The 27,359-nt window shown below is 35.3% G+C and overlaps 1 protein-coding gene across 1 annotated transcript in view; it reads right to left on the minus strand.

The window, feature by feature from the left end:
* Positions 1–27,359, minus strand: part of CSMD2 (CUB and Sushi multiple domains 2) — a 1,001,023-nt gene that overhangs the window by 155,918 nt on the left and 817,746 nt on the right. The window contains exons 32-39 of the mRNA XM_051987630.1: positions 26,767–26,880; positions 23,532–23,627; positions 21,201–21,404; positions 17,858–17,982; positions 10,660–10,756; positions 9,999–10,103; positions 940–1,058; positions 21–90 (exon numbers count right to left, since the gene is read on the minus strand). Of these exons, the coding sequence (XP_051843590.1) occupies positions 21–90; positions 940–1,058; positions 9,999–10,103; positions 10,660–10,756; positions 17,858–17,982; positions 21,201–21,404; positions 23,532–23,627; positions 26,767–26,880 (930 nt within the window). The remainder of the gene's footprint in view (positions 1–20; positions 91–939; positions 1,059–9,998; positions 10,104–10,659; positions 10,757–17,857; positions 17,983–21,200; positions 21,405–23,531; positions 23,628–26,766; positions 26,881–27,359) is intronic.

Here is a 27,359-nt window from a genome sequence, read left to right on the forward strand (position 1 = left end):
AAATATCCCAAGTATCTTACCTATACAGAGTGGAGGTGGATAATTCCATCGCCGCACAGTTCCTGGCATGCAGGAAATATGAGAATGACCCTACAAAAAAAAAAAAAAAAAAGGAAACACAGACAGAAGTGCTACTTAATAACTTCAGATTTAGTCCCTGGAGGAATCTTGAACATCACCTAATTTATCCCTCTCACAAAAGAAATAGGTCCTTTATCCAAGATCACACAGGGAATAAATAGTAAAGCTAAGGTTTTGTTTTTTTTTTTTATCCCAATATTTCTAAGTACCACAATCATATAATCTAGGCTGAAAAGGAGAATAGGTAAACAGGTGAGTCTTACTTACAGAGAAACAGAGAGAGAGATAGAGAGACAGAGAAAAAGAGAGAGAGAGACAGAGACAGAGACAGAGAGACAGACAAAGAGAGAAAAAGAGAGAGAGACCCACAGAGAGAGAGAGAGAGAGAGACAGAGAGAGAGAGACAGAGAGAGAAAAAGATAGAGAGAAATAGATGGAAGGAGAGAGAGGGAGGGAGGGAAAGAAGGGGGAAGATTTAAATTAGGAAGAAATAAATGGGGGAGTTAGTGATTAATTGATAATAACTATTATAAAAGGACATTTCCTTTTCCTGGAGGATTCACTGGCATATCCTTTTAATTAACAAGTTCTCTCAGAGTCCTTAAATAAAGATCTTGTGTTATAAACAAGATTTTCAGAGCCCAGAAAAGGCAATATTGAACCCAAAGAAATAAAACTATAGTAGTAGAATTTTAATCATTGCAAACAGGTGAATAAGGGAGATAATTTTGTCCAGGCTTACTTAAATTCCACTCAATAAACTTCTTCTCCCTCTGTAGAAGGCTGGACCTGTACAGATTTCTTATATAAAGGGTCACACAAAGAGGTTTCTGTTCTAGTCATATCATAGAACAATACCTGAAGCGCATATCCAGGCTCACATTGAAAAGAGACCACATCATTCACAAGGTATCGCTCTCCAATCTTCATCCCATTACTGGGCACAGTGGGTTCTGGACAGCTAGACAAGCCCACAGCTAAAGAAAAAGAAAGAAAAAAGATGGCAGCAGGGCCAAGGCCCCAGAATATTAAGCATGATCATAATGTCTCAGAGGGGGTACCAAAATGAAGGGGAATGAACAAAGTTCAGGAAGTGGGAAGGCTCTGACCCAAAGACAAGTGTGACTGTTGAGATGTGCAGAAGAGACACAAAGTCTTATATCCATTCTCTCTCTTCTCTTAGCCTTTAGAACAAAGTCAAGGTTGTCAATCTTTTAAATGATACTCAGTAAAACCCAATTGGACCATTGGAGGAAACAGGCATGGTAGAAACCCTACCATCTGGACTAAAAGGTTTCTTCTCCTTTCCCAAGTTATTTCCATCACTTCCCACTGTATGCTTGCCTTTCATTCTCTTGCATCAATTTCCTCTGTCCCCCTACCTCTTTAATACTTTTTCATTCCCCAATTCTCCCAGGACATTACTCTCATGGAAGAAGGCTTGGAAAAGGAAAGGTATTAAGGGATGAATAGCCTACGATAACATACCATACTATATTATTTGACTTGTTAAATCTGTGTATCACATTGTTTCAAATTTCCTGAATCTTTGCCATAAGGGCAAACCTTCTGTCATAAAACCTATTGACTCTTACCTCACATACCTTACCATTCCCTCATATCTCCTTATATTGGAAATTCCTTGATCATTTAGGAAATCAAGTTCTTATTACCTCATACCAGGATTCTAGTTTCTAAGTGATCTCTCCATTTTTAGTTTTCCCTTCACTTTAAAATTCATTAGACAGCATTTTAAACTTGAGTTCTCCTTTAAATAAATAATGATTTTAATGGTTCCACACTGTATCGAACCTAAACCTGGCACTCCAGCACTCAAAGCACTTATAATCTGTCAACAATTAAATCTTCTGGCCACATATATCATACATCATTCCATATTCTCTGTTTCAATGAGGCTGGTTTCTTTATTAACACTTGAGCTCTCTAAACTAAAATGTAGCTCTCTGAACTGAATACAAATTTCCAAATGTGGTTAGAACAAGACAGAGTTTAGTGAAATTGTTACCACATTCATTCATTACACTTCATCCTAGAATAGTATTTATCAGTGTTGTAGCTTGCAGTTCTTCAAAACCCATATCCCTTTCATAGAAATTGTTCTCTAGCTGTAGGTACACATTCTCTGATTTGTGAAGTTGAATTTTTAATACAAGTATCAAACTTTGTTTACTTTTAGCAAATATCTTGTTTGATTTAGCTCATCCTTCTAGTCCTGAGATGCCAAAGATGTGACTTTCTAGGTATAAAACTCTATTCCATCAAGTACCAGAGTAAGATGTAATTTAAAAATATTTAACAAAATAAATAGAAATACAATAAACATGATAATGCTAATATATTATTTTCTAAACCAATTAGCAACCTATTGTTCCCCCTTTCTTTTTGAGTTTGACACCACTGTTATAACCTATAGAAATCTTATTGGATCCTGTCAGCATTTTAATTATCCTTTCCATCACTATAGCATCTGCCCATTTGAAAAATATTTTTTCTTAATCCAAGTCATCAAAGTGTTCTGCATTTGAGACCAAAGGTAAATCTCTTTCATGCTATCATCTTATATAACTTTTCCCTTTCATAGTCAAACCCTTACACTCTTTGCTGCAGTTTCTTCACTTTCCAAAGACTTCTCAATCATAATAATCTAGCTTTTGACCCCTTTCTTTCAACCTCCATTTAAATGAAACTGTCATAGTCACCAATAATCTCTTTTAATTATTTTTTATTAAAAGCCATTTATTTTCTTTTCCCTCTCTCCCTATCCCTAGTGGAAAAAAAGAAAAAAAACTTAATAAATGTACATAATCAAGCAAAATAAATTTCTAAAATGTCATATCCAAATACATACATACATGTATATATGTATATATACACATATACTTATAACTTTGCTGATAACCAATACTCTAATACTGCTAAATTCATTCATTTTCTCAATTTTTAGTCTTTTTAACCTTTCTGAAACTTCTGACATTGTTGACATTGCTCCCCTTCTCTAGAGCATTCATCTCCCATAGCTTCCATGCCAATAATTTTTTTTATTTTCTTCATACCTTTATGATCCTCCTTTTCAATATTTTTTGCTAAAACATCATGATCCTCCTATCCAGTATGTGTGAATGGATCATAAGTATTTGTCCTTAGTATTTTTATACTCTTTCTTAAGATTAGTACACTGGCTCCCATGGGTTTAATTGTCCTCTCTAATGCACAAGACATCCAAATTACATCTAAAACTAATCTTTCTCCTGAATTCATTATATTTTTTCCCAAACCCACCACTCTTCCTTGGGAATTTTGCATCAGAGGAAAGAGACGAATCCAGAGGCAAGGAAATAGGTGGTAAGGAGCTGAGTTATGGTAGAGACTGAATAAACAGAAGCAGATGCACACAAGAAATACTATGTAGATAGCATGCCTTAGACTTGGCAAGTGACTGACTATATGAAGGGTTTGAGAGGGAATAACCAAGGATGATTCTAGGTTCAGGAGCTTTGGCACTGAATGAATAATGATACTATAAAAAGAAATGGGGAAGTTTGGAGGAGTGATAGATTTTGGAAGAAATGTAATGAGTTCCATTTTGAATAGATTGTGTTTGAAATGCCTACAGAAGTTCAGATAGTGATATTAAGCACAAAGCTGCTTAAACTTTTTCCACTCACTACTCCTTTTAGCCTAGCTTACACAGTGTTTGCTACATGGTTAATGCTTAATAATAATAATACACATGATACTATAATACAAAATATATTCATATTATTAATACATTAAGATAACAAATCCTTCTTTTTTTTCCTTCCATCCATGTTATTTTTGTTACTTATTACTCAAATTGACCAGTTAAAATATCCTTCTATCTTCTGCCTTTATGCCTTTCCACAAATGATCTCCCATGTGTGAAACATGTTACCTCTTCACCTCTGAACAGAATCCTGAGCTTTCTTCAAAGCACAATTAAGAAGATATCTCTTATATAAGATAGTTTCTGATCCCAGACATTATTTGCACTCTTTGTCTTTCTTGTTATGACTTTGATTCATTTGTATATATTTTCATTGATTTACTTTCTTATTTGCCAAAACCTCCTTCCTCCATTAAGTAGTTATAAGTTTTTGAGGGCAGGAACTTCATTTTTTGCTTTGAATCCTCTGTATCTGTTTTTATGTCTTGTACATAGGAGACATTTACTAAATTTTTATTTAATGAATTGAGCCATATTGCTTCCATTTTGAAGTATTCACAAGCCATTCACTTAACAATAATTCAAGAATTTTGCCAGAAATTGCCACTAATCTCAGTGGCCTAGAGATTGCAGATTTATCCATGATATTTGCTTTCTGTAGCCTTATGACTCATCTATACCTTCCTGAAATCTTCTGCATCTATTAAGTGTTTTCAGTAATCTCCATTGTACCATTCCAGGGCTAGCTACCTGAACACAATGAAGTTTAAAGTCTGTATGATTTAGTTTCATAAATTAAGGAAGGGTTATATGAAGGTGATGAGGTAAGTAGAAAGACCATTGTATTCAGGAACAAAAATAACTGTAATTCCATTAATGACTATCTCTATACTATGTGACCCTGGTTATGTCACAACTTCAAGTCTCTAGAAGCATCTATAAAATGAGGGAGTTAGGCTACATGATCTGTGAGGTTTCTTCCAGCTCAAAAAATCCTATAATTCTGTATCTTCTAAAAGGTAGTGTAATTAATTCAGATATTTCTGAAAATAAATGATAATAAAATAAATAAAAATAAACAACAAATAAAAAATAAAGCACCTAGATGGCCATTCTACTTGCCTTTAAACCATAAATAAATAATAATCCCTTCTACCTCTTGCATCCTTTAGGATACTGAAAATCAGGATAAAAACAACAGATAGCCTTTCCAACTCTTCCTTTTCTCATAAAAACTTAAAATTGTGTTAGGCTGGTTCACAGAAGGCATCAACTCATTTAGACTTCAACTAAAACCCACAAAGCTGACAGGTGATTCCAAGCCACAGTGATAGCACACTTTGTCCTACGTGTTTTGTAGCTTCTCCCTTAGCCTCCAATCTTTTTTTCCATTCTTGAAGCCCAGGGTTCCTTCTCATCTCTGATTGTCATCCCTGACATTTTGAATAACAAAATTGTATGCCTGAAATCCAAGTCTTTGGTTGGATTTTTGCCCAAAATCTGAACATTTGAAGTAAGCCCTCGAGCCCCTCAGAACCAGATATTACAGTATAATATAGAACCCCTACTGAAAATTGAGACATTCAGTCTCAGCTGCCATCTCATGCCTTCCCCTAGATGCAGATGACAACTCTGCATGTCTTTTGTATGACTATCAATGCTATAAGCAATATAACAATCTATTTTTATTAGATATACTTTATAACTAGTAAAGAATATCTAAAAGAAAAGAAGGAGAGAAAAAGGTAAAGAGAAAACAGGTACAAAGAAAATAAAATTCTAACATTTCTTTCCCTGAACAACCTGATTTTAAATCAAATTATGGCAGTAAGGGAAGATTAATTTTTGCAAAATTCAATGTATCCCTTTTAGAGATCTATTCTTACATTTCTTTCACCTCTTTAAATTCACTTGTCATTTTATGTGAGTGCAAATAATAGTCATAACGTGTCTTAGTTTTAGTATATCTCAATTACCCCTTGTCTCTACAGTTACAGTGAACTTTCATTTTTCCTTTTAGTGAATTATCCATAATGTCTTAGTAGATTATCCACTGTGATAATCATCATGATCCTTAGTCACCTTATTCTAATCTTATTTAAGTTTAGGGAGAAAATGACTTAAATAATGGGTTTAAGATATGACAAACAAATTTATTGCCAACTCCAAAATAATTTAATATTTACTACAGAGGCAAATTTGAATGCCCCTTGTTTTCTTTCCCTTTTAGACTGTTCATGTTTTGGATTCACCCAGACCTTTGAGTTGGACGACAGCTGTCATTAATATGGAGCTAGCCTTGTACTTGAGCAACAAGCTTTAAATCCAAATTTCTGGCATTTCTCAGAACACCAGCTGAGCCCCAAAGGAGATGCTGTTTGCAACTGTTTTATGCTTTCTCTAATTCCTACTTCTCTTTCTTTCTATGGCTATCATAAAGAAATATTCTTCAGCCTCATTCCAAGGGCTCAGACACAGAAGCCAACCTCCATATTCCCTCCCTTCTCCAAAATTAAAGCCTTATAGCTTCATGGTTCTCTCAGAAGTGAATTTGATCAAGAACATGTGTCTCCTTTCAAAGTGATATAGCTGAGAGCATGACTTCTCCAGCAGAAAACAGCGACAACAGATAATCATTTGATACTAAGTCTTTTTTTGATTCTGTAGCAGGTTAGGCTCAGGTCAGAGAAAAAAAAAAACTGAGTTGATAAAACAACAAAATAAATAAGAAGCAAAAGTCAGGCTGTTCCATTCAGAAAAGATAAATAAGGATCACAGCTGTTTCCAATAGCTTCCCTCAAACCATCTTATCATAGAGGCCAAACTAAGAAGCCAAATTCCAGGAGCATTTGGTCCTGGGGAAAAGATCATCCACTACCTCTTCCCAATCCTATTCCCAACTCACTTTCTATAGGGGGAATCCCTATTTATGAGGTTGATAGGAAAATTACAGTGGCTGGGTTGCTATAGGACAAAAGGTGGAGGGGCATTAAGAAAATCAAGAAGGAAAAACTCAAATTCTTAACATATAATTATAAAGAGACGATTTAAATTCATTGAGAACCTATATCATTTCTAATTTTTATATTTCCAATGCTGAGCACAGTGCCTTCAATCTGAGATTATTTAACAAGTGATAGTCGAATTCTATTACTAGCTACCAATGGTTATAGGTTAGTCCAAGAATAAGTTAGAAGCCTCTTATTCCAAAGTGTCTTTGAAGAGAGAGAGAGAGAAGAGAGAGAGAGAGAGAGAGAGAGAGAGAGAGAGAGAGAGAGAGAGAGAGAGAGAGAGAGAGAGAGAGAGAGTATACACTCGCATATGGCTATCTGCTTGTCTATTGGGTGGGGACAAGATGAAGTACTTCCTCATATTTACTGGCATTTAGGATGTATTTTACTTCCATACTCTTCTATTTGACAGCTGATCAATGTCCAATATACCATTTTAAGGGAATGTACATTTCTATGACTTAGAAAGATACAAAAAGAAAATGAGTATAGAGAAGGGATGATCTTAGATCATCATTTCCTATAGTCCATAATGAACCAGAGAATCGTTTCCGACATTCTGTTGTATCATCCTTTGTTTATCTATACTCCTTTCCTTCAATTACATTAAAAGTGTTAAAGATGATGACGAAGTGAATTAATCAAGCATTGCATTCTACTCGAAGGAATTAATATATTTCATCCCAGATATTTTTATAAGGTAAGAACATCTCTGATGAATAAATTCCCCAACCAAAGGCAGTAAACTAAAGTATGGACCTATCATCCCTGTGATTCTATGCAATTGCAAGTCAATTGAAAACAAAGAATGGATCTGACAATTTAGAGAAGATAGAAATTCCAGCCAAGTCCCTTCTTCTGAGAGAAAATGGGGATGGGAGTGGGATAGATGGAAGAGAAAGGGAAGACTGGAGCTTTTTCTTTTCTTCTCTTTAAACCTGACCAATGGAATTTGAACTTCTTCTGGGAGATCAGCATCATAGTCCTGTCCTAAGAATGGCAATGACTGACATCAGAAACTCACTGAGGAAAGGCAGTTTCAGATTTCTATGAAGAGTCCAAAAGAAAATTAAAGCATGCCTTTGGAGAATTTCATGAGCACTCTATGAAAGGAAAACGATTTCAAATAATCAAGGTCTGGGAGTGTATCCTTTTGCTACCTGAGATCTATAAATCTGAGTCTACTTTCTACTGGAATCTGAGTGTACTTGTGGGAGAATGTGTCACAGACTTGTGAGAAATTTTTTGGCATTAATGTGTTTTTTACTATAGCATCCTAGTTAATGAGAGTTTGTAAAATTAATTAAATTGTGCTGGCTCACTGATGTCAATGATCATCAGTGAGGGAAGCACACCAATGAAGGAGTAAGTAAGCTATAGCAACAGAAAAATATTACCCACCTCACAACATTCTTCTCTTGCTCAAAGACTTCAACAATGTTGACAGCCAAGTGCAAATTTCTGCCAGATATGAAACTATTCTCTCATCTCCTCAAACTTCCACTTTCATTCTAAACTAATTCAGCACCACTCTTCAACATATGACCTGAGCCCCTGTCTTGGAGCATGGAAATCAAGAAGAACTGTACCCACAATTTGGAAATTAGTAAAGCCATTAAGTGTCTCACATAAATTTGGAGGATAACTCTCTGCCTTTATATGCTGACACCTAAGGTTCTTGAGAAAATAATGATGATTCATTACTGCAGGAAAGTGAGAATCAAGCACAAATGAATGGAACTCCTTCAAAACTCAGAGAACTCTAGTCAAGATAGTCTGGATTATGATGTACATGAAAATGGTCATATTTTGATCTTACCATCAGCCATCAATATATCACCTCTACATCCCTTATCTGACCAAATCTTATTGACTTTTCATCTCTCCCTCTGTCTTACTTTATAAAACCCTATTCTCCATCCCCACTTGACATCTCTAATTCCTCGACCCCCTCAATTCTCTTCCAGATCATCTCCCTTGCATTAGCCAGTTGCTTTTCCTTTCCCTATCTTGACCTCCTGAGGAACTATGTAATGTTATGTTGTCTTCTTTTGACTCCCTTGCCCCCTTGTCGTATCACCAATTATGGCTTACCAAGTTTCTGCCATGAATCATTCCCACCATTCTCCTAAACATTCTACAATAGTCTGCTGCCATCATCCTACAAACATGAAGCAGAATGAAGGACTGAACTCAATCTGGAATTTAGCCTCTTCCCTAGTGAAGCTATTTATTGTATTTCCCAACCTTCGCTCATTTCAGCTTGCCTACTTTCTGACTTTTCGTGCATAACCTAAAGCCAGTATCCAGTAGCCCTGTTCATCTAATCTTTATACTGTTTTATGTCCATATCATCACCACTTAAATACTTTATTTCAAACTTGCATTATTCTATAGTTCCCATTTACTAAAGAGACCAGGAGCTTCCCGAGGACAAGAGCCATAGTTTTTATTTCTCCTGTATGCTTAAAACACAAGACTGGTTTCAATATTGATTGTCTTGACATTAGAAATGAAAGAAAGGAGTTAAGGGAGAAGGAAAAATGGGAAGGCAAGAAGGAATGATGAGGGATTCTTAAAATTCTTATACAGAGAAGGAAATAGAGGTTTAGCAAAAGGCTGAATTATTCAAGTCCTCTGCCAGCCATTCCACATTCTTTTAACTTAATTGGAGAACTTCCAAAACGAATAGAGAGTGAAGTCTCACGCCCTGCTGAAATAGAGATCAAATTAAGGGACAAGTCACAATGTTAAATTTCAACCCAGAATCTATGATTCAAAGTGGAGAGACAACCAGCACTAGAATCAGGAAGACCTAGATTCAAATCTTATCTCTGACACATAAAGAGTATGTAAACCCTAGACAAATCACTTAATCTTTATATTTCTTAGTCATTCTCTAGGATTACAACTTAAGTTGTAGGTATTGATCTGCATTGGTAGAGGGACTTTCCTTACTGAGAGTTCTCTATTCCAAAATTCATCACAAGTCTAATCTCTCCCCACCCCTAAAATCCTAAAAACAAAATCTCTATGGTGAATCCAGGAGATCAGAGAAGGCATAAGAAAAAAGGGCAATGGAACATCCTAGATAGAACCTAAGTAAGTGGTAAGATATATAAATGGACAAGGACCATACCAATTCCCACCATGCACAAAGAGTTAGTAGGGGAGGAAATCTACAAAAGTGGGCAACTCACTTTTATACTCCAGGTGGAAGCCAGCAGCAGATACACTGATGTCTGAGTAGAAATGCAGATAGAGATGATTGGATGTGCTGTTCAGAAGGGCAGGCACTGTTGTTCCTATGGAAAAGAAAACAAGTATGCAAAAGTACTTGTGTTGTTTCCTTCCCTTCATATCTTCTCTACTCCATCCATAGACCTTAATCCTAAAACTTTGCTCTAAACCACCGGTAAAATTTATCTTTCAAAGCTTTTTCTTGCTTTCAAGTCCCCGAAAGATCTCCAGTTCTCAAAGCATTTGTTTAGAATTGGATTAGCAAAAGCTCACCAGAAATTTTCCTTTAACTACCTGGAATATTTGCTTACTCTGATCAGACAAGTGCAAATAATGATCTCTAGGTGAATTTCTAACAAGACTGATGAGCTTAGTTGTGATTCAACCCTTTCAGTTGAGCTTCAACTGAATAATATGAAACCTGAAAGTTTTATATAAACAAAGTTAACACAGTAAATTATTTGAGAAATGTTTAAATGTTCTCCAAATGAACTGTTAAAGTTGAGTTTGGGGATCCTAATTGTTTAATTTATAGACTGTGATTAAATTTGCACTCAATCCAAGGTTTCTACCAACTTTCAAGATCAGCGTTTCTTGCCCTCCTCCCACAGATCACCTTACCTGAGAAGCTCCCCAGCATGGTCACAGTGTTGTCTGCACCATCAAAAACCTCAAGCGAATCCCAATTCTGCTCAGTGACAAAACTGATGACTTGAATCTAAGAAAACGAAAGGAGAAATTTTTCATTGTCTCAGGCTAAAAGTGGTAATCAAGAGATATAACACCTTTTCCTTAAAACCCATGTTTGTTGTTTTTAAAATTAAGAAGATAGGTCTTTTCTCCCAGATATTTTGTCAAAAATCTAATTCTCTTTACTATATATACACATTTTCTATCCCACAGATGGAAATGATAATGAAAACCATAATGCAAGTTACATGTACAGCTTTTGGACACTTAATTATGAATTCCTTTCTCCCTACAGTCTGTCCAGTCTTTGTCCTGTAAAATGATCCTTTAAAACAGAGAGTAAGAACCTGGTCAAGAAGAGAGATGTGACCACAAAAGACACTTGGGGAAAAAAATGTAGGTTATGTCCAATGGACTTTAAAATCATGCATATACTTTGACCAAACAATACTACCACAAGGCATGAATTCCAAAAGAGATTTTAAAAAGGAAAAGGAGCAACATGTACAAAAACTATTTATAGCAGCTCTCTTCTAAAGAAGTGGAAATTTGAGGGGATGCCCATTAATTGGGGATTGGCTGAATAAATTGTGATGATGAAATAATATGTTCTATAAGAAATGATGAGCAGGATGTTCTCAGAAAAACCTGGAAAGTCCTCCATGAACTTAAGCAAAATAAAATATACTGTTGTGGGATGATCAGCTGTGAATGATTTTGCTATTTTCAACAATAAAATGATCCAAGACTACTATGAAGAACTTATGATGAAAAAGACTGTCCATACCCAGAGAAAGAAGTGATTGTGTCAGAATACGATTGAAACATGCTTTTTTTTCCTGAGATTTTGTTGTTGTTGTTGTTGGATTTTTGTGGGGGATAGATGGAGAGATCCATGTTTTCTTTCATAACACAACTTTTATGGAAATGTTTTGCATAACTTCATCTGTACCTTCTCAATGGAGGGAGTGAAAAGGAAAGGAGAGATTCTGGAATTTAAAATTTTAAAAACAATGTTTGGAAAAATTTTTAAATGAAACAAAAAAGAAAAATCAATTTAAAAGGTGGCAAGGAGATTGAATAAGGAATAATTATTTACAACTAATAGTATGAAAAAGCTTTTTATTGCTTTCTTATTGATCTTTTAAAGATACTTGTTATTCTCTGGAGACTGAATCATGGTAAGGTGAAAACTTTCTTAGGCTTAGTTGAGTCAGAATACTTAAAGAAAATCCAGAGTTCCCAAGAAGAAAGCAATATCAGCAATTGAAGTCTTGTTCTCTATCTTTTGCAGGACACAAGTTCCCACATTTTTTTCAATAGCTCAGAAAGGTTTGTGAAACAGATCATTGGAATTGTCTTCCTACCATTCTGAAGTGTTCTTTTATAGAAAGGCTCCAAATACCATCAACTTGGATCCTGAACCGCTTCTGAGGTTTCAAAAAACATTAAATTTCTAATCCAGCTCACTTGCCAAAAGCCCGGGTTTGTGCTGGCCTCAGTAACTCCCTCCTACTCCTGCCTTTAAGAAGTATATGAATAAGGAAAAATTTAGTCTGATCTATATTGACTAAGAAAGATTTTTTTTTTAATCTCCATAGGAAGTGTTCATCCAGATTTCACTTAAAGATCTCTTGGAAAGTTATCTCCTACCTCTCAAAGCAGTCCATTCTACTCAAGCATAATTCTAACTTTGATAAGTTAGAATTCCTTATATTAAGACAAAATCTGCTTCCCTACAATTTATATTCACTGTTTATCCTTCTGCCCCCCGAAGCCAAGTAAATTCAAAAACTCATGAAAGTCCTTTAAAATACCTGAAGCTTATTATTATGTCACACCCCAATGCCTTTTTTCTACATATTAAATTTCAAGGAAGATTCATAGATGCTTGGTTTTGAGGCCCTTCCAAATCCCTGTGGGATATTGGGCAGTTTATGAATATTCTTCCTAAAATATGGCACCTAGGTCTGAACACCAAAGTCCAAATATGTCTAACAAGAACAGAGAGCAACAGGACTATCATTTCCCTCACTCTGTACCTTTTTTGCTGTTGTTCAGTCATTTCAGTTGTATCCAACTCTTCCTGACCCCATATGGTGTTTTCATGGCAAAATTTCTAGGTGATTTACCATTTCCTTTTCCAGCTCATTTTACACATGAGGAAACTGAGGCAAACAGGGGTAAGTGATTTGCCCAGAGCCACATATCTAGAAAGTGTTTGAGACTGGATTTAAGTTTAGGAAAATGAGTCTTTCTGACTCTAAGCCTGGCACTCTATCCACTATCCACTATCATATATTTGTGCCTCTTTAAATATTTCCTTGCGTCACATTAGCTTTTTAAAATTACCTCATCAGTCCCATAGTAACTTTGCAGTCCAATATAATCCTTAGAATTTTTCAGATATATTCCAGATATAATTAGCACTTATGAAATTGATATTTTAACATAAACTTCACGTTATCCTTATTATATAACATTGTATTAAGCCAGTTTGGATCTTTCTAGATCCTTACTCTTATACAAAAGTATCTCACAATTTGTTCACATGGAAATTGTTTTGGTGACGAAATACGATTGAGTGATTTGCTCGAGATCACAGAGCTAGGAATTGTCAGTTCTCTCACTTAGGATCTTCTGACTCCAAGTCCAGCACTACATTCACTCTATAACCTAGCTTCTCCTGTCACATGGCAATTTAATAAGCATGTCTACAAAGCTTTTATTCAAGTCATTGAAAAATCATTAAAAATATATTAATTAACACAGGAGTAAGAAAAGATCCCTGTGGGCTGTATTGCAGATCTCAGTATAAATTGACACTGAGTAATTAATGATCATCCTTTGGGTTCCATCCTGTTATTCATACACTTTGAAATCTACCTCACTGACTTCTCCATCTTGTCCACAAAGAAAGTATAAGAAAAAACCTGGTTAAATATTTTGCTAAAATCTTTCTATATTATAGCACTACCCAGTCAAGTAGGTTAATGTGAGCTGTTCTTAATAAAGCCACTCTATCCCACAGTAATTCTGTAACTTGAAGGAAAAGAAAAGAAAGCTTTGTGAAGGAAAGAGGGGAGCATCATTAACTTTCAAACAAACTCCCAAAATAAAGACATTGTGGTATTTAGGTTAATATACATATGAATTACAAAATGAAGTAATATATGAATAAACTTATTGGCTGAAGTATTTAGGATGTCCACATACAAACAATATGGAGCAGTTTTTTTTTTTAAAACTATGGAATTTACTCTAAAAAATATTTTCCTCATGGCTAGTATTGGAAAATCAATGAAGTATTAATAGGCTAAAAATCTTAATTTCTAGCTTCTAAAATATTTTGATTCAAAATTCCTTTTGACTAATCAAATAATATTATAGAGACACTGCAACCAGAGCCAGAAGAGTGCTGTCTAGATAGCATGAATGGCCTCATGTCATGATCAGACTGACCAAAGCAATATAGCAAAAGAGATTTAATTACCATGAAGACATCTCTCATCTCCTACATGGAACATACTTTGTAATGAGTTTTCTTATGAAGTGTAAATATCCTGGCTTGAGCGGGTAAAACAGTTTGTAGAGGGATTGGGATATATTAGCTTGACTCCATTTTGGACTCTGATGGAGTTCTTAGTGGTAGTAATGGTATTTATTTATGGTTGCAGTGTACTTTTAATTTTTTGTAAGTGATATCACATCTTTCATCTCATTATATGTATACCACACCTTGCTTAAGATAGGAAATTCATTCATAACCTGGAGCATTTACAGAGGAGAATGACCCAAATGGTGAAGATCAGCAAAAGGAATTGTGGATTTTTAACACAGAAAAGACTTGGATGAGAGTAGCATGTGAACATAATCACTAACTTCAAGAATTTGAAGGCTAGTCATGTAAAAAAGAGATTAAATGTGTTCTGCTAGATCCCAGATGGCAGAACTGGGAACAATGAACAGAAGCTCTGGAGAAGCAAATTTTTAGCTCAATGTAAGGAAAATCATCTTGACAAACAGAATTATCTATGGAAGGAAAGGACTGACTCAAGGAGTAGTGGGTTCCCTATTAATGAATGTCTTCAGGCATTATTAGAAATATTATAGAGTAAGATTAAATGATTCTTGAGGATCATAGGTATTGTATATTTTTAAATGAGGAAAATGAAGCCAAAAAACAATTTATAGTCAGAGAAATATGCAAGATGAAGTCCCAAAGTATCTCTTACTCAGAGTGTATTTATATCCCCTGCCCTGGACACAGTTGAAATCTGTCCCCCAGTTTGAACAAATGAAAACTTTTTGTTTGTCTTAGAGCTATGTTCTGGCCCTTTATATATCCTCAACTATCCAATCAACTGGTTTAATCTCTGCTGTCAATCTATGTGGCAGGACCAAAAGATCTTGGAGAATGAAACCTACAGTCTACTTTTAATCAGGGAATACATTTAAAGTTGAATGGTAGAAGCCACAAGCAATTTAACTTAAAAGATGACAAAATCTAACTCATTTTGAGCTTAAATCTTGTTCTGACTGGAGAGGCAAGAAGACTTTAAAAAATTGTTCCTCATATTCAGTTGAAAATTGCTGTTTTGAAAGTTACTCCTCTTTCTGACCTATAGCAGAGCAGAACAATGTTAATACCTGATTTACATGACAACTGTCCTTCAAATACTTAAAAAGCAATCATGTTCCTCCTAAATCTTTTGACTTCACATCTCAGTTCCTTTAGTAGAAATACAGAAATAAACCTTGCTCAGATAGCATATCTTAAAGGATTCTTCTTGTCTGCCCTATTAACAGGACAGATTTTTTATGGATCCTAATTCTATCACATCTCTTACTTACCCAAAAGACTTTCAACATTTTAAAAATGAAGTCCTTAGGACTGAACCTAATATTCCAGGTTCCTCAGACATTTGTGTCTGAGGAAGACAGATAAATAATAAGATTATTGTATCCCTTGTTTTAGAGACCAGAAATACCAATATAATTTAAGACTGCATGGACTCTCTTGGTTGCTTTGTCCCACTGCTAATGCACATTATTTTTTCAGCCTCCAAAAGCTCTCAAGGATTATTTACAAAAACTTTTGTTTAGCTCTTATCTTCACTATCCAGTAAATACTTCTAAAAGAGAAGCAGCACAGTACATTACATTAAGAGCTCAATGTGGATCAGAGGATCTTAATTGTTGCTCTTTGTATGTAATTATGTGACCTTGATCAAGCCTCAAAACTCTTTGAGTCTTAATTAGCTTATCAGTAAAATGGGGACCTGGGAGCACAACTTAAAAATCAGTCAGATCATTTCCAGTTATACATTATGTTGTGATTATGTGCTTTTTAAACCAAATAGAAGACTTTCCAGTTATCTCTATTATATTTTATCTTACAAGAAACAGTCCATTGATCAGATTTAGTGAGATTTTTCTGAATCCCAATTCTATCACTCATCATGTTATATTTTCTCTTATGTTTGTGTAATATACAAATTTTACAAGTATATTATTTATGCTTTCAGTTAAGTAAATTATAAAAATCAAACAGAACAGATATCCATTATAGGCAGTCATCTGGTTTCTGGTTGAACATTCCTGTGACAGCTAAATTTACTACCTAATTAAGGAACCTATTCCATTTTTTGAACTGATGTATTGTTAAATGAAATACTACACATTTGTCTAGAAAATTCTATAATTTAGCCAACTGTATCTACTCTTCTCCATGTATTAACAGCAGTAGCCATCGTCTTTATGTAAAAGAAAGGGAATAAACATTTATACAGCTCATGCTATATGCCAGGCATAATGCTAAGCACTTTTAAAAATATGTCATTTGTAGAAAATTTGTCTGTTTCTGAGATGTACAAAGAATTACTGTCTTTGATACAAGATAACCTCTCCCCCTTTAATCTAGTGAAGCTGCCTTCCTGAAGCAAGGCCAAAGGATAAAAATTTCAGGGCTTAAGCCCTTTCTACAGTGTCTTCCTGTTATGAGGAAAGTATTTTTACATAGTAGTCTTCTTCAAGGAGACATACTGTAATATTCTGGAAAGTTAGCTCATCATAATTATTTGCTCCCTTCTACGGACTATGCAGTAAACCTTGTTAAAGTACCAATGTCATCCTATCACTCTCTTACTTAAAAGCTTCAATAGTTCCCAACTATCTGCAGGATGAAGTCTAATCTTTAGCCTAACATTCAAAGGTTTGCTAAATCTGACCCTAATGTGACTTTCTAGTTTAGTGTTACAATCACTCTCTTTTCAGTGTTTTAGAGTACTTACACACTATTTGTCTAAACGGACCATTATATGGGCTTCTAGGTGGTGCAGGGGATAAAATACTAGGCCTGGAATCAAGAAAATTCATCTTCCTGAGTTCAAATCCAGACTCAGACACTTCCTAGCTGTGTGACTCTGGGCAAATCACTTAATCTTGTTTGCTCAGTTTTCTCATCTGTAAAATGATCTGGAAAAAGACATGGCAAACTTCTCCAGGATCTGCTAAAAATTCCAAATGGATCATAAAGAGTTGGACACAACTGAAATGATTAAACAACAAGCACAAAATAGCATTTATAAGCAGTTAGGTCCTTTTCTTCACTGCCTACAAAATAAATCTACTGGTAGGTATAAAATTTCCTACCACTATGGCTCTGCTCCTTGTCAGTCTCTTTGCCTAGAAGTACCACAGAAGTCTATCTCCATTTCTTTATGAAATATATTTTAATTAAAAGTATTGAAACTAGAACTGAAAACATGAAAAATTCCTTAATGATCTCAATTGTATGTATTCTTTAAAATCTAACTTAAATTCCATATCTCCATGACACCTTTACTGACTACCCTGACCCACAGTGATCTCCTTCACCAGACCTCATAGGACTTTATTATCTATAATCTTCATTTGGTTCTTACTGCATACAACCCCGAATTAATGATTAATTATTTTTCTAAGTATCTGTGACCTATGTCCCCTGTGAAACTGGCAGGTAGAGATTGTGTTATATATAGTTTTGTATTGCCTAGAGCAGCCTAACCTAAGATTTTTCAAAGAACAGGTGTTTGGAAGGTGGATATTGACAAAATGATTGACTAACAATGTACTCTGATATTCCTACCTGTATACCAGCCCCCTCTGGGACGGTGATCTTCCATACACAGTTGAGACTATTCAGGTAGGGCTCTGGGAAGCCTGGAGAAAGAATTGTTCCTTTGCGCTCTGTGAGGTTCCCTCCACAAGGCACTGCAAAAAACAAATACCAGTTCTTCTAAGGAATTTATTCTGCAATATAAATTATACCCATGATCTTGCTGGTTCACATATCTAGGTTCTGTTCTAGAATTAGGAAAAACTGATACCCTGAAACAGTTTGTCTACTTACATAACTAATCGACCTCTAACATTTTAAGGTTCTTTGGTGTTTAGATTTATTATTGTATGCAGAGAATTGGCCTTCTGGGAGCAGTTATAAATGTAGCCTCGTTTTCCCATGGCTAGGCAAAATGAAGCAGACTGGTAACATTAAGGCAGACCAAAGAGATCACATGTTTTCTTGTATCCTTTGTGTATGAATGAGTATGTCTGCTAAATTGGTTTTTATGTTGGTTGCTGTGAATTATCAATAAATTCTGTAGTGAGATCAAAGATGAAGCTTGTATATGTTGAAACTATGAACTAGAATAACACTTCTCTTGATCTTATTATCCCCATGAACAACTAGTCCATTCACCTTCTTCACAGCCAAACTTCTTGAGTGAGCATCCTATATTTATTCATCACTTATTTCCCAACCTTCTACCATAAAGTTTCTACCCCTACCACTTTATTAAAATTTCTCTTTGAAATGACTTCTTAATCTCTCAATTCAATAACCTTTTTTCTGTTCTCATATTATTATAAAAGCATCCAGAATTTGATAGCCATTAACCATTAACTTTCTTGTGCACACCATTCTCTTTTTTTCCTTGAATCCCTCAACTTTGCACTTTCCTGGTCCTCTTGTTTCTTTTCTTTCAATTTCAAAGAATGATCTTTATATTCCCACCTATTAAACATAGGCATACTCCTAAAGCCATATATGTGGATATTTTCTCTTCTCTTCCTGTACTCATTTCCTTGTTAGTTTCATATATAATCTCTATATAGAGAACTCCCAAATCTTATCTCCTGATCTTTCTGCCAAGCTCCAGAATCACCTGTATAAGGGCCTACTGGAAATCTCCACATAAATATTTCATTAATAATTCAAATCAAAAAGACCAAAATCAAACTCATCTCCTCAAACCAGTTATCCTTCCTAGCTTCTGTCAATGATACCACCATTCTTTCATTCACCTACACAGGAAATATTAGAGACATCTTTGATTTCCTCTCATTTTTATATCTGATCTGAAATAAGCTGTCAATCCTTTTTGCTTCTATCTTTGCAGTATTCCTTGATATTTTCACTGTCATCACCTTTTTCATGTACTATTATAATAGGCTCTAACAGGGAGCCTCCAGTCTTTCCCAATAATTATTCAACCCTCACAGTGATATATATTATTCATACCAATGCATAATTTTGTATAAGCATATTACTTCACTGTTCAAAATATTAAACTAAATCCAGAAATACTTATTAAGCATTGGGTGTAAACTACTATGCTAAGTGTTGAGGGAGATACACAGTTCAATTAACACATCCTTCTCCTTATGGATATTACAGCTTAGCAGTGAAGTATATCATATAGTCTACATGCTGATGCATCTGTGATCTCATTATTGTGAATATTCTCTCATACAATGCAGATCCCAACTCCTTCTAAGTGCACTTTTATCCATGTCCTTCTATATCCCAAGAGGCTCTCCCCATTATCGCTGGATTATCTCTTTCTCTTTCCCCATGTTGCATTTCTCTTTGTTTCCAAAAACAAAAAATCAAATGGCTGGTTTACTGATAATGAACCTCTCTTCACCAAACAAGGATAATCCTTATAAAGACATAATCTGTAACAAAAAGCATACATGAGACCTTTATAGTATGGTAGAACCTGTCAGTTTGTAGACTTTCTCATCTGATCTAGCTGAAACTTAGAACCTAAGATTTTTATTAACAATCTACAAATAAAATACAAATCTCATCTACAAGATTCCTTAAAGATGTCAATCTCTTCTTGAAAATCTCATAGAATCAAAACTATAGAGCCACAGGAATCTTAAGAGATATTTATACAGACTCTACCTTAACGAAAACTTACTGTTTCTCACAGTAGCACATTCTAGTTGTTTCTTTTTACAATTCTACTTTTTAAAAAAATTTCCTTTACAGAGTAGAAATAGGCCTCTTTATAATTTCCTAGTTCTATCTTCCTCCTTTCAATTATTTACTCCCTGTACCAAGGATTCTATGTTCCAAACAAACCAGATAATTTCTGTTCCTTGAATTAATCACCCACTCTCTAGCCATTATACTTTGTTTGTAGTTTCCTCTGCTTGGATTGTACTTCTCCTCTCCTATCAACATCTATAGCAATAATAATGACAAAAAGAAAGAAGAAGATGATAAGATAATAGAAGTTAGCCTTTATATATATATATTTAGGAGAATGCTTTAAAATGTTACATCATTTTATCCTCATAACAATCTTTGGAGATAAGATACTACTGTTAGCTTCATTTTACAATTCAAGGGATATGGAGAAAGGTAAACCCTGTAATTTCCTTAGAACCACATAAATGGTAAGTTTCTGAGTTTGAATTTAAGTCCTGAATTTTCCTGATTTCAAGTCCAACACATTATGTATTGCGAACCCTAGCTGACTATCATTCAAAGCCCAAATCAAATGGCATATTTACTTTGAAATCTTCCTTTATGTACTGCGTGTTAATGATTTCATGTTATTATTTGCTCTCATAACTATTTCTTTGAATTCATTTTATGCATTTATATTCCATTTGTATCATAGTTATTTGTGTACATATGGTCTCATTCCAATTAGATGAAAAACTTTTTGAAGGTAGAAACAATTAAAAAATGTTATCTCCCTGAGTAGCTAAAACAATATAAGAATAAATGAATGAATGAATGAAAAAGATCCAGAAATCTAACCCTTTAAAGTGTAGTGGCTTTTGATCTGACATACTCAATTCTCCATTAATAGAAGAATAGAATAGAAGAAAGAGAGAATCAGGAGAGAATTCCAAACCCTAATTTTAAATCATAATAGACAGTGTTTTACACATTTGTTTGGGGATTCAGGATCATGACACAAAAAGTAATTTCATTCATGCTAATGGACAGGAATCATTTATTGTTGATCACTAAAAGGACTTAATTCCCACTCAATTTACTTATTGGTGATTTTTCTTGTGCATTCCCTACCGCCTCCAAACTGGAACTTTCATGGGAGTTTTTTGCAAACCTGTATTCCACACTGGCATCTGGTCCCCTCCAGTCCAGCCCATCTCCAAATACTCACCTACACAGATGGGAACGGAAACATTCCACTGAGCGAGGGCCCCAGGCACTGTAAGGCACTCAATATGACGGGAGCCCTGTAGGGAATATCCAGAGTTGCACTCAAAGCGGATGACAGCCCCTACTGAGAAATCACTTCCAATCCTCCTGCCATATCGGGGTTCAGGCACAGAGCTACACTGTGTGGCGCTAGTTCGAGGTACCGCTGTATGGAAAAGAGTGATAAAAAGAGAGTTTGCTGACCTGCCATTGCACCATAATGAATGTCCTTTATTGTTATCCAGAACTAAAGTCTAAAAACAGACTGGTTCAAATAAGGTCTTATTACTTCTACCTGAGATTTCTACATATCCTCGTAAAAAAATCCATGCTGCTTTGCAGAGAGAACAAATAAACTATGTTTTGCCCAAATTTATTTAATGAGTTGGGGCGATGGACACAGAAATCCTATTCAATACTGTGAATAATAGGGCAAAAAGGTACTCTGGGTAAAGAGACAAAAAGTACGTTCCTACTTCATGAAAGAAGTTCACTCTATTAGCACTTCTTGATGCAGTGTTACAGATAGGGGCATTGGGTCTTTCCTTGATCAGCATGGCCTAACCACAGTGGGAAGTGGTCAATAGAAGGTATGTAGTAATAATTTAAATAAAGAGCTGAGATAATCTAAGAGAAAGTGTCACTGGCATCATAAGTTGTGTTAAAGCTCCATGGTTTTTCCCCTTATGTCTTCATTGTGATAATTATGGATATTTCTATAGGTCCAAGGTCTAAAGTATACAGCTCCGAAGACTATCAGTAACATACATCAGGAGAGAAGGAGAAAGTACCAAGGAAGCCATGTTCCAGATACAGTCAGAACGTAGGCATTCCTATTTGCTTATCCCAGTCCTTTGAATCAAGATAATATAGGGGCTTTCTCTGACATTTCATAATAGCATGTTAGTCCTATCATAATGAGAACTTGGGCATTAGCCTAACGCAGTTTCAGAGTTCACCAAATTAATAAAAATTAACCTTTTTTAAAGGGAAACTAAAGTTATAAAATCAGGTTCTTGATGAATCTATTACTTTTTCAGGGGGATATTGACTTTGCCTACTGTTATTCTATTGGCTCAAATCCCTAATCAATCTTAAGTCCAATGCTTGCAAGGTTAGTAAAACCTGCTCAATTTTGCCTAGACCCAGGCTAAGCCCCACTCCAGCATTCTGGTCTCCTCTCTTCATAAACCATTGCTTCCATACAAGATATTTCTGAATACAAAATTTGGCCTTTCTTTTTTTTAATTATTGGAGCTATTTTTAAAAAGATTATTGATTTATACAGGGAAGCTAAAACTACTATACATAGCATACAAGAGAACTTTCTGTAAGTCGTAAGTCATCGTCTGGGGAATGGGAAAAATATCAGAGACATGGCTAATTGCTTTATAACCTTCAAAAGAACAATTGAATATTCTAGGAAAGCAGAACTGGCTTAAAACATAAGCAGATCTTCTTATATAATCAAAGAAGAGATAACTACTACACAGGTCCAAATAACCAGAATGGCATAATAGTTTCTTCCCCTTTCCTCACTCCCTTCCATATTGGAATTCCAATCATGAGAACTATTTATGAGTCAAACAACTGAAGTGGGATCTTTATTTTCAAAGTGTTTCTATGAGATATATATGCAAAAAGTTCCCAGAATTCTGGAAAACAGAATGCAACTATGCTATAATATAGACAGTAATAAAGTCCCAACAGTCTTTAGTGAATGCTAAGGATAAGGTGGTTAAGTTCCTGAGCAAAGTACCAGTGTGAGCAGCAACATGGTCTAAAACAGAGATTTTTAACCATTTTGGGCCATGGACACTCTTGGCAGTCTGGTTAACTGATGCTTCTCTGCTCATAAAATGTATAAAAAATACAAAATATAGGAAAATAGAAATACAAACAATTGTGAAACATAGTTGTTAAAATATTAAAGTAAGCTCATGGAGGCCTGGATAAAAATTCTCATATAAACCAAAGAATATTGGAATCTGGATGCCTAAGGATTTATCCACTGTTGACCAAACTAAAAGTTAGAAGCTAAAAGAACCTGGACTCTCAAACTATGGCTAGAGCTCCATGATTTCATAACTCCATCTAAGCCAGAATCACACAAATACCTAAGGGTTATGGGGAGTCAGGTTGATAATCTTCATCTAAAAATCATTTGTAAGAATATGAAATCTAGCAGTTGGACTGTGTTCATGCAAAAAGAATACTGATCGCCTATGTTCTCTTCTGACAGATCCTGGTTGGCCCAGCTGGGAGCCAACTCCCTCCTCTTCATCTTACCCACCTTGGTAGACAAAATGAAATCCTCTGGCTGTTGCTTGACCTTTGGCACTGAACTTAATTAATACTTGATTGGAGGTAGCCAAGGGTAGTGATTCTCCTACAGGAAAAAAGTGAGAAGTGAGAGAGTAACCCAAGAAGCCTGAATTAACTAGACAAAATTTGTCAGAGTAACCAAGATTTCTTCTTTTCCAGCTAAGGTTACTCCTAGTCCTGAAAAAAAAAAAAAAAGCTCTTCCTTGAAAATTGAATCATACTAGAAAGATCAGAGCATTACAAAACTTTGAAGCTATAAGGAACCTTAAAAACGATCTAGTTCAAAGCTCTCATTTTAGAAATAAGTGAACTAAAAGCCCAGAAGTGTGAAATGAAGTGCACAAAGGTGATACATTTAATGAGTAGCAAAGTCAAGCCTCAAAATCAGGTTGACTGAATACCAATGGAGGGTTCTGGCTACCTAGGCTAGACACAATTTTTTTTTTTTTTTTTTTTTTTTTTTTTTTTTTTTTTTTTTTATTTTATTTTATTTTTTTTTTTTTTAATAATAAATTTTATTTTATTTAATAATAACTTCGCATTGACAGAATCCATGCCAGGATAATTTCTACACGACATTATCCTTGCAATCACTTATGTTTCGTTTTTTCCCCCTCCCTCCCTCCTCCCCCCCCCCCCCCAGGATGGCAAGCAGTCCTATATATGCTAAACATGTTGCAGTATATCCTAGATACAATACATATTTGCAGAACCAAACAGTTCTCTTGTTGCACAGGGAGAATTGGATTCAGAAGGTAAAAATAACTCGGGAAGAAAATCAAAAATGCAAATAGTTCACATTCATTTCCCAGTATTCCTTCTTTGGGTGTAGCTGTTTCTGTCCATCATTTCTCCAATGAAACTCAGTTAAGTCTCTTTGTCAGAGAAATCCACTTCCATCAGAATACATCTTCATACAATATCGTTGTCGAAGTGTATAATGATCTCCTTGTTCTGCTCATCTCACTTAGCATCAGTCCATGTAGGTCTCTCCAAGCCTCTCTGTATTCATCCTGCTGGTCATTCCTTACAGAGCAATAATATTCCATAACATTCATATACCACAATTTACCCAGCCATTCTCCAATTGATGGGCATCCATTCATTTTCCAGTTTCTAGCCACTACAAACAGGGCTGCTACAAACATTTTGGCACATACAGGTCCCCTTCCCTTTTTTAGTATCTCTTTGGGGTATAAGCCAATAGAAACACTGTTGGATCAAAGGGTATGCACAGTTTGATAACTTTTTGGGCATAATTCCAGATCGCTCTCCAGAATGGCTGGATTCGTTCACAACTCCACCAACAATGCATCAATGTCCCCGTTTTCCCGCATCCCCTCCAACATTCATCATTGTTTTTTCCTGTCATCTTAGCCAATCTGACAGGAGTGTAGTGATATCTCAGAGTTGTCTTAATTTGCATTTCTCTGATCAATAGTGATTTGGAACACTCTTTCATGTGAGTGGTAATAGTTTCAATTTCTTCATCTGAAAATTGTCTGTTCATATCCTTTGACCATTTATCAATTGGAGAATGGCTTGATTTTTTATAAATTTGAGTCAGTTCTCTATATATTTTGGAAATGAGGCCTTTATCAGAACCTTTAATTGTAAAGATGTTTTCCCAGTTAGTTACTTCCCTACTAATCTTGTTTGCATTCGTTCTGTTTGTACAAAGGCTTTTTAATTTGATATAATCAAAATTTTCTATTTTGTGATTGGTAATGGTCTCTAGTTCATCTTTGGTCACAAATTTCTTTCTCCTCCACAAGTCTGAGAGATAAACTATCCTATGTTCCTCTAATTTATTTATAGTCTCGTTCTTTATGCCTAGGTCATGGACCCATTTTGATCTTATCTTGGTATGTGGTGTTAAGTGTGGGTCCTTGCCTAATTTCTGCCATACTAATTTCCAGTTATCCCAGCAGTTTTTATCAAATAATGAAATCTTATCCCAAAATTTAGAATCTTTGGCTTTGTCAAACACTAGATTGCTATAGTTGACTATTCTGTCTTGTGAACCTAACCTTTTCCACTGATCAACTAATCTATTTCTAATAGGCTAGACACAATTAATAAAATATAAAAGGCTTTCATATGTATGCTCTCCCCACTTGATCCTTATGCCAGCCTTGAGGAGCAGGTAAGGCACGTTTTGCTATTTCCACTTTATAGATAAGAATGTTTAACTAAGGGATAAGCCAAAGGCTACAGAGTAAGCCAAGTTTCCAGTCCTATCAGACTTGGCCATTTCCCAGCCAAACTCCCTTGTGTTTGGGGAGATTAATCAGTGCTACCATTATAGTAATCAATACAATCATGGGTGTGGGAAGGGATGTGTCAGCAGCTCTACTTAACAAAACCACAGTACCTGTCTTTAGTTGCTTTTCCCTAATTTGTATGGCAGCAGGCTGGAATAGTGGATAGAGCACTGGGCATGGAATTAGGAATCCAAATTGGAACTCAGACACTTACTATCTATGTGACCCTGCGCAAGTCACTCAGTCCCTGCCTCATTTTTCTCATCTATATGGAGAAATCAGTACCACATGCCATTCAGAGCTGTTTTGAGAATCAAGTGAGATAATCGTAAGGCACTTAGCATAGTGACTGACATGTAATAAGCACTATAAAAATATCAACTATTATCATCCTTTTACAAAAATATTAACTCCTTGAAGACTGGTATTATTGTTGTTATTATATTTGTTTATATTCCCATTTTTAGCATAGTGTCTCCACACACACACACACACACACACACACACACACACACACACACAAAAAAAAAAAACTCTTAAATGCTTTTTTTTTCATGCTTTCATTTGTAGATGCCATACTTCATACTTCTGGGGGGAAAGATTCAATCTATCAACTAAAGTAAATTAGTGCTAAACTGTTTAGGAGAGGGAAGAGTAGTACCAGTTCAGATTATAACATTTGTCATGTGTGTGAGTATGCCTAGGGAGGCTCCTAATATTTATGGTTCTGCCATAATAGCATTCAATTAAACAAACATTTAATTTCATTTTAAAAATTACATTTAATCACACAGAAATCCTTTTATTGTGTTTTAGAGAAGGGCTCAGCATCAGGACGTAGAGACATATAATATATTTTTTAATGTATAAACCTTGAACCTCCCACCTTTTATTCCCCCTTCCAAGGCTTTCCTTCCCCTAAGGTATGGCCTCTCATACCTGTATGGGAGCCAGAAAGGGAGCTCAGGAGCCTCGAGTGCTGAGTGTGTCCATCATGAACTTCCACTACATCATTGAGGGCTGTGTGAAAGAAGGCAAACTGGCCAAACACCACTGCAAAGAAAACAAGTGTCAGTAGAGCCTAGTATATGAGCAGGAAGGCACATATAAGTATTCAGGAAACATTCTTTTCTTTGTACATCACATTTCATTCTTTAAAAAAATTGTATTTATTTTTTTAATCAGCAAAAACACAATTTCTTTACATCCTAACTCTCCCTCTAATTGAGAAAATTAAAAAAAATTAAAATAACTTAAAAAAAACATGTAATGGAGCAAAACAGATTTCTATATTAGTCATTCCAAAAATATTTATGTGCCTCATTTTGCACTCTGAATCCTTCAGCTCTTTATCAGGAGATGAATAGCATGTTTCATTAATAGTCCTTTGCAATCCTTCAAATCTATTTTTTGGCTCCACTCCTGTTCTTATCCCATTCTAACAACTGTTGCTCCTTCTTTCCTATAAAATCCTCAACAAGACAAAAATCCTCCAAGAAGCTTTCTTTGATTTACCCCATGCAACTCTGAGG

This window comes from Antechinus flavipes, chromosome 3 (assembly GCF_016432865.1).
Source record: "Antechinus flavipes isolate AdamAnt ecotype Samford, QLD, Australia chromosome 3, AdamAnt_v2, whole genome shotgun sequence".
NCBI lineage: Eukaryota > Metazoa > Chordata > Mammalia > Dasyuromorphia > Dasyuridae > Antechinus > Antechinus flavipes.